Raw genomic sequence first — 8,885 nt, forward strand, 5'->3', positions numbered from 1 at the left:
AAATAATAACAGTAATAGTATAGGTGGAAGAATAATTTTGATGCATCTAACATGAAGTGAAATATATACGGTTTTAAGTTCAACAAAGAAAAGTATGAATATCATGACCATGGCCATTGAGCATCTATCCACATGCACCATCGGTTTTTGTTCTCCTCTCCACCAGTAAGATTTTGATGGTCCTTAGCCTGCCTGCTAGGAGAGCAGCATAACTTCTGGTCTCTCGATAACGCATCTTCTCTGTATTTGGGCTTACTATACTTTGGGTGATCTAGGAAGGCAACATTTTTCCACCAAAGCTTCAGAGCCTGAAGAAAATGCACTAATTGATTCAGATTACATGTTCTCATAGTGAATGGAAACAGAGAGCCTGAAGAAAATGCACTAACTGATTCAGATTACACATTCTCATAGTGAATGGAAACAGAGAGCCTGACGAAAATGCACTAATTGATTCAGATTACATATTCTCATAGTGAATGGAAACAGAGATGATATAACCTTGTACATGGTCCGCATATTGAAAAATTCAAAATAATTGGTATTTACATGGCATGAAAATATTACACTCAGCAAGATAAGACATGGAGTTTATAAAGCGAAAAGTGTAAATGAATGTTGCGGACATCCATATTGTCGTTTCGTTTCAGTGGCAGACCCAAAACTTTTTTTTAATTTTTTTTATTTTTATTTTTAGTGTGTGCGGGCTTTTTTTGGGTGGTGGGGTGGGGTGGGGGCAAAAAAATTAATACATAAACACGACAATATGTAAAAAGAAACTGCATTATTCATTACTTGATTCAATACATGCCGTACCAGAAAGAAACTTCATATTACTATTATCAAAACAGTAAGATAAATATCTATAGACATATTGAATAGCTCAACTCAATAGTGATGAAGATTTTTGGGCATTCGAACTCTACACTTTGATCTACCAATCACAAAATCATCTTCCATGTCCGGGATCACTACCTCAAGCAGATTACAAAAATCACAACTTGTTTTAAACAACTCATCCCAACAATCTTATCTCATTTATGGCAATCTTTGTTTCACTACTTTGACAAAATTCACGGCATCTGCAAGGTCCTAGTCTCTCCTTTGTGATGTTTGCGAAAAGTCATTGATAATTCCCAAAATATTCTTGATCAAGTGACAAGGGCAGACCTATATGGGGCTTGAAAAATTAAAAAATACGGATATTACTTATTTGCAAATTTTAAAAATGATGGGAGCCTAAGATGTAAAGTGTTTGCACTAAAACAGAAGCTCTCACGAGCTTCTTATCGGAAGCAATCGAATAAAAAAACAAACAGAAGCCAAAGGTTTTTTCCAACTCTCAGGAACTTCGACTATGAACCCTCAGCTCTCCTCCTACCTTCGAAAATCATCTCATCCCGCAATCCAGTGAGTTTTCTAACTTTAAACTTCTTCCCCATTTGATTTTCTCAAATTGATTTTGTAGGATTTTAGAATTTAGGATTTCTAAATTCTTCCTCTTTTAATTTGTCTAATTTTCCCTCTTTAGTTCTATCAGTTTTTATTTATGTAGAATTTAGGGTTTAAGATTTCCAAATTTTCCCTCTTTGGATTTGTCCAATTTTTCCCTCTTTGGATTTGCTTAGGTTTTCGCTTTTTAGGCTTTGATTTCAATAACATGCCCATCTCAAACATAATAATCCAATAGTCTCAAACAATGTGCTTTTGAGGTAAAGATTTCTATTCATATACCATCCATTAGCTTTATAACACGTTATCAGCATGAGACTATCCCGTTGTGGCACAACAGTTTGTTTTTGAGGTAAAGATTTCTAATCTCTATATTATATATTATATTGATTGAGAATTTGAACATATTGACACATTGAGAAACTTTTCTTGGTTCTTCTTGGATTAATATATTTTACTGATATAAATATTGGTTCAGTTAAGGATCGATTTTCATCATGTAAAATTTTACATTGATATTAGATTTATTCGATGCAAGATATAAGATTTTTTTTTTATTATGGATCATATATCATGCTTCATATGCTCAATTTTATATAAATAACTTATTAATTCAAAAATAAAATATCATGTCTTCAGTCAGTCTAATAAAAAAAGGAGTACTTAATCTAATTTTCTAGTTGGATTATTTATATTTTATTTTGCATATTTATTGGATGCATGCACATGCCATCACCTACGTCTTATGAACTCTGTCTTGTTTGTTTCTTTGTAAATACTTATGAATTTTTGTAACTATAAATTGATCATATACTACCTTGTTTTTTATAATAGCATCATGGCAAATTTGGCAAAGCTTGAGTTTGTAGACATCACAGGCAAAAATTATTTATCATGGATACTTGGCGCTGAAATCCATCTGGAAGCTAATGCCCTTGGAGATACAATTAAAGATGGTAATGATGCATCCAATCAGGATAAAGCAAAAGCAATGATTTTCCTTCGACACCACCTTCAAGAGGGCCTGAAAGCGGAATATTTAACGGTAAATGATCCCCTTGTCCTTTGGAATAGCCTAAAAGAGAGGTATGACCACCAGAAGACGGTTATTCTTCCCAAAGCTTGTTATGACTGGATGCATTTACGTTTACAAGATTATAAAACAATAAGTGCATATAATTCAGCTATGTTTCGAATTAGCTCCCAGTTAAAATTATGTGGGGACAAAGTCACTGATGAGGATATGCTGGAAAAGACTTTTTCTACTTTTCATGCATCAAATTTGCTCCTGCAGCAGCAATATCGTGAAAAGGGTTTTAAGAAATATTCTGAATTGATTTCTTGTCTTCTCGTGGCTGAACAAAATAATGAGCTCCTGATGAAAAATCATGAAGCACGTCTAACTGGTTCTGCTCCGTTCCCTAAAGTGAATGTGACTACGTATCAGCATCATAATCAAACACAAGGCCGTGGTCTTGGTCGTGATCGTGGCCGTGGGCGCGAACGTGGTCGAGGTCGTTTAGGTCGTTTTGATAATCGTGGTGGTTATTTCAAAAATCCATCTCGCCACCTGAAGTCGGAGAGAAATGAGAAGAAATTTGGGAAGGATAAAGGGGACACAAACAAAGGACTCAAACAAAAATTCAGTGAAAATCTCATGTTATCGTTGTGGAATGAAGGGCCATTGGTCGCGTATCTGTCGTACACCGAAGCATTTTATTGAGCTCTATCAAGAATCACTAAAAAGAATGAGAAAAATGTGGAAACAAATTTCGTTACTGAGTGCAGTCCTTCTAATGATCTGGACGTTGTTGATTTTTTCATCCAACCGAAGGAAAATATTCCTTATTTGATTGATAGCAATAATGTTCAAGGATAATAATATTATTTTCATAAGCAGAATGTTTACATTATCAAATAAATATCTATGTAATGCTTATGCTATCAAATAAATACCTATGCAATAAAATAAAAGTCTTAATCAATATTTATGTGTTTTAGGTGCAATATGAGTTATGACTTTCATTTTTTTTTACATTTTCTATATTTTATTATGTATTTATTTTCTTTGCTTTAGCGCATGTCACTCTTTCAATGAAGAATATGGAATTATCTCCGATTAGACCTTTTATTGATGACAAAAAATTGTGCCTCATCGACAATGCAACAACACATAATATACTTAAGGATTTGAAATACTTCTACTTAAAGAAGCAAGCAACAAATGTCAGTACAATTTGTGACAGTGCAAACCTAATTGAAGGCTCTGGAAGAGCTCATATCATATTTACCTAGAGGAACAAAATTTGTAATTGATGATGCCTTATATTCTGAAAAGTTTCAACGAAATTTATTGAGTTTTAAGGATATTTGCAAGAATGGATATCATATGGAGACAACAAATGAAGGCAATGTCGAATATTTGTATATTACGACTATTGTTTAAGGTAAGAAAAGTGTACTACAAAAATTGTCTGCATTTTCTTCTGGTTTATACTACATCAATATTGACAAAATTGAGGCACATGCTACAATAAACCAGAAGTTAACTAATCACAATGAGTTTATAGATTGGCATAACCGGTTAGGTCATCCCGGTTCAATTATGATGCGGAGGATTATAGAGAATTCATGTGGACATTTGGCATAACCGGTTAGGTCATCCCGGTTCAATTATGATGCGGAGGATTATAGAGAATTCATGTGGACATTCATTGAAAAATCAGAAAATATTACAAACAAATGAATTCTCATGTGTTGTTTGCTCTCAAGGCAAATTAATTACTAGACCGTCACCGGCTAAGATTGGAACTGAATCCCTTGGATTTTTGAAACGCATACATAGTGATATTTGTGGACCTATACATCCACCAAGTGGACCATTTAGATATTTTATGGTTTTAAATGATGCTTTAACTAAATGGTCACATGTATGCTTATTATCAACTTGTAATTTGGCATTTGCAAGACTACTAGCTCAACTAATCCGACTACGAGCTCACTTTCCAGACAATCCGATTAAAAAAAACTATACGACTTGATAATGCTGGTGAATACACTTCTCAAGCGTTCAATAATTATCGTACTGCTATTGGAATAACCGTTGAACATCTTGTAGCACATGTTCATACTCAGAATGGCCTTGCAGAATCATTTTATAAAACGAATTCAATTAATTACCAGACCATTACTCATGAGAGCAAAACTTCCTATATCTGCATGGGGACATGCTATCTTACATGCAGTAACACTTATTCGCATTAGGCCAACAAGTTATCATGAATTCTCCCCATTACAATTGGTTTATGGTCAGAAACTAAATATTTCACATCCAAGAATTTTTTAGATGTGCAGTTTATGTTCCAATTGCTCCACCACAACGCACAAAGATGGGACCTTAAAGGAGGTTGGGAATATATGTTAGGTATGGATCTCCATCTATAATTAAATATTTTGAACCGTCTACAGGAGATTTATTTACGACACGTTTTGCCAATTATCATTTTGATGAGACACTTTTTCCAACATTAGGGAGAGAAACTAAGCAGCTGGTAAAAGAAATTAGCTGGAATGAATTATCATTGTCCCACCATGATCCTCACATAAAACAATGTGAACAAGAAGTTTAAAAGATAATTCATTTACAAAAATTAGCAAGTCAACTGCCAGACGCGTTTACTGACCCAAAAAGAATGACTAAGTCATATATACCAACTGCAAATGCTCCTGTCAGAATTGTTGTTCCTGAAGGACAACCTATCACCGCTAATGAGATAAATGGACAAACAAAGTGTGGTAGACCAGTCGGTTGCAAAGATAAAAATCCTCGTAAAAGAAAAGGAGCAAAGCATACAAATGACCAAGTTGAGGAAAATGTTGCTCAAGAAAAATTCTCCGCAAAGCATACAAATGACCAAGTTGAGGAAAATGTTGCTCAAGAAAAATTCTCCAGTGAGACTCTAGATGAGTTAGTTCCTGAGGAAAATGTTGCTCAAGAAAAATTCTCCAGTGAGACTCTAGATGAGTTAGTTCCGAAAGAGAATCAAGTACCTGAAAGTAAAGAAAATGAAGAGATCTCTATCAATTATGGGAATGATGGAACCGAAATGAAATAATCGTCAACGATATTTTTGCATATCATGTTGCGCAAAATGTTATAAATGAAAATGAGGATCTTGAACCAATGTCTATGAAGGTGTAGACAACGAGAAGATTGGCCGAAATGGAAAAATGATATAGATTGTGAATTAAAATCTCTAACGAAGCATAAAGTTTTTAGACGTGTTATTCAAACACCTGCTGGTATAAAACCTGTATGATATAAATGGGTTTTCGTGCGAAAACGGAACGAGAATAATGAAGTTGTTAGATATAAAGCACGATTAGTTGCCTAAGGATTCTGACAAAGACCCGGTATTGATTATGAAGAGACGTATTCTCTTGTGGTGGATGCAACAACTTTCCAATATTTAATTAACTTGGCAGTTTGTGAAAAACTTGAAATGCGTCTCATAGATGTAATCACAACCTATCTGTATGGTTCACTTGATAATGACATTTATATCAAAATCCCGGAAGGATTACAGTTGCATGAAAAGTATAACTCTAATCCGAGAGTTTTATTCGAAAAAACTGCAAAGGTCTCTATGGTTTAAAGCAAGCAGGACGTATGCGGTACAACCGCTTAATTGAGTACTTGTTGAAACAAGGTTATAATAATGATCCTATTTGCCCTTTGTGTTTTTACAAAGAGATCTAAATCACAATTTGTGATTATTGGAGTGTACGTTGATGATTTAAACATCATTGGAACTCCTGAAGAGCTTCAAAAGGCTGCAAATTGCCTAAAACTGGTATTTGAAATGAAAGATCTTAGCAAAATAAAATTTTGCCTCGGCTTGCAGATTGAACATCTTAAGAATGGAATTTTTATACACCAATCTGCTTATATATCAAAGATACTTAAAAGATTTTAAATGGATTAGGCACACCCACTAAGTACTCCAATGGTCGTGAGATCACTTGAAATTAATAAAGATCTTTTCCGACCTAAGAAAAATAATAAAGAACTGCTTGGTCCTGAAGTACCATATCTGAACGCAATAGGTGCACTAATGTATCTTGCTAGTTACACTCGACCTGATATATCATTTGCTGTGAATTTATTAGCAAGATATAGTTCGTCACCTACAAGAAGACATTGGACAGGGGTTAAACATATATTTCAATATCTTAAAGGTACAATAAATATGGGTTTATACTACTCTTATTTGTCCAAATCAGAGTTGGTAGGATATGCAGATGCAAGTTATTTGTCTGATCCTCAAAAGGGACGGTCACAAACGGGTTATGTCTTCATATATGGTGGTATTGCTATATCTTAGTGTTCTACCAAGCAAACAATTGCGGCTACATCTAACCATGCAGAAATTCTGACAAATCATGAAGCAAGCCGAGAGTGTGTCTAGCTCAGATCAATAATCCAACACATTCAGAAGACATGTGGGTTGTCCTCTCAAATGGAGGTACCAACAATTTTGTATGAGGATAATATAGCATGTATAGCTCAATTGAAGATGGGATATATCAAAGGTGATAGAACAAAACACATTATCTCCAAAGTTCTTCTTTACTCATGATCTTCAAGAGAATAGTGTTATTAATATTCAACAAGTTCGATCTAGTAATAATCTCGCCGATTTATTCACGAAGGCACTGCCTACAAAGAGATTCGAGGAACTAGTCTACAAAATTAGACTACGAGCGTTCAAGGGCCTCGAGTGATGATCATACAGGATAGGGATGTAGACAAAAGGGAAGCAAGTATTGTAATTTTTTTCTTTTCTTTCTAACAAAGTATTACCTCAAATGATGAATAAGAATAATGTACTCTTTTTGCTTCACTAGGGTTTTTCCCATAGGGTTTTTCCCATAGGGTTTTACCTAGTAAGGTTTTAATGAGGCATATTCTTGGTTGAATAAATAGACATCTAAGGGGAGTGTTATAATATTATTATTATGAATGTCCATTGGTATTCCAAGGAGTTATAGTAGTACTAATTGTAGATGTCTATTGACATTCTCAAGTAAATTCTCAGAAATATGATGCATGTAATATCTCCCTTTCACATGCCTATAAGTAGATGGCATGAGATTGTATTTGTAAGTGAAGAAAAAAGAAGAATTGAAAGATTGAGTGCTCATTGTCTTCTCTCTATTCTCTTTACTCATATCGCTATCCATTAGCTCTATAACAAGAATTACTTTGTTATTGTTGTTTTGACTTTTGCAATGAAAACAAACTAGGTTCAAAGAACCTTAATTGTTCCAATTTGCATTTACTCGAGAATAGACTTCATGTACTATCACCATATTCACACTTTGGCAATAGTATTGGGAGTCTATCTGCAACAATTGAACTAGAGGACTTCTATCCACAATTTCGCAATAGTTATATAGTGAAAATTTCTAAACAAAGTCATAAATATATATATGAATTATATCATCGCAACTGATAATTTAAAGCTTTTGAAAACTATATATTTTACCTTATTTCAATCATGCAACGATTTGATAAAAGTTCATTACCATCGAGAGTGGGTGTGACTCAAACATGGAATGATTTTTCAAAAGAGCTCATGTATCTTTTACCATTGGGGGTGCATGACTCGCAACCATCATCGTCACCACCAAGAATGCAACCGACACTAACATCACCTTCACAAATAGTGAAAAAACTAAATAAGCATTAACTTGTGGCGGATCCCGGAATAAGATCTAGTATTCATTTAATTGCTATAGATTTTAAGCAGTTAGAAAATATTCGAAGAGCATACTTGCCCAAGGGTCATTATCAATCCATACTTGCAAACTATCCTACTCGTGTCTTTTCAGATAGAGATCGATATTTTTACAGACAATGGTTCATAAAAGATGGAGATTGTTGACATATAATAAAGCAAAGATGCTTGCTTTTGTTTGTATTGTTATTTGTTTAAACCACCACATTTTACTTGTTATTTTTACATATTATCATGTTTAACTATTGTTAAGAGTACTTTGGGTTTAGTACTTTAGGTTTAGTCTCTCTTTGGTTTAGTCCCACATCAGTTAGGGACTTACTTGTAGTATCATTGTGTTAACATAAATAGATGGGGAGAGGCTACTAAGTAGCAATCTTCTTTTTCTCTAATTCCTCTCTGTACAAAACAACATGGTATCAGAGCCAAAACCCTAACCCTAGCCACCATTCCAAAAAAAAATGAAACTGTAGCCGAACATCTCTCACTCAAAACCCTAAACTCAAAAACCCTAACCTACCCAAATACCCTAGCCACCTCACCCTCCCACTAAAACCCTAAAAGTCAAAACCCTAACCCTAGCCACCAGATCTCGCCACCGCCTCCACCTGATGACGACGATGACATCACCTC

General features: G+C 34.5%; 1 protein-coding gene across 7 annotated transcripts in view; it reads right to left on the minus strand.

The window, feature by feature from the left end:
• LOC109850049 overlaps positions 1-8,885 on the minus strand; it is a 36,146-nt gene continuing 27,261 nt past the window's right edge. For 5 of the 7 annotated variants that reach the window (XM_020419956.1, XM_020419957.1, XM_020419954.1 and 2 more), the window contains 2 exons: positions 8,104-8,169; positions 1-308 (listed from right to left, as the gene is read on the minus strand). In XM_020419956.1, the coding sequence (XP_020275545.1) occupies positions 102-308; positions 8,104-8,169 (273 nt within the window). In that variant the 3' untranslated portion in view covers positions 1-101. Of the gene's footprint in view, positions 309-2,140; positions 3,023-8,103; positions 8,170-8,885 lie in introns of those variants that run through there. The other 2 variants (XM_020419953.1, XM_020419955.1) reach the window with 2 other exon arrangements.

The sequence above is a fragment of the Asparagus officinalis genome, chromosome 7 (genome assembly GCF_001876935.1).
Source record: "Asparagus officinalis chromosome 7, Aspof.V1, whole genome shotgun sequence".
In the NCBI taxonomy this organism is placed as follows: domain Eukaryota; kingdom Viridiplantae; phylum Streptophyta; class Magnoliopsida; order Asparagales; family Asparagaceae; genus Asparagus; species Asparagus officinalis.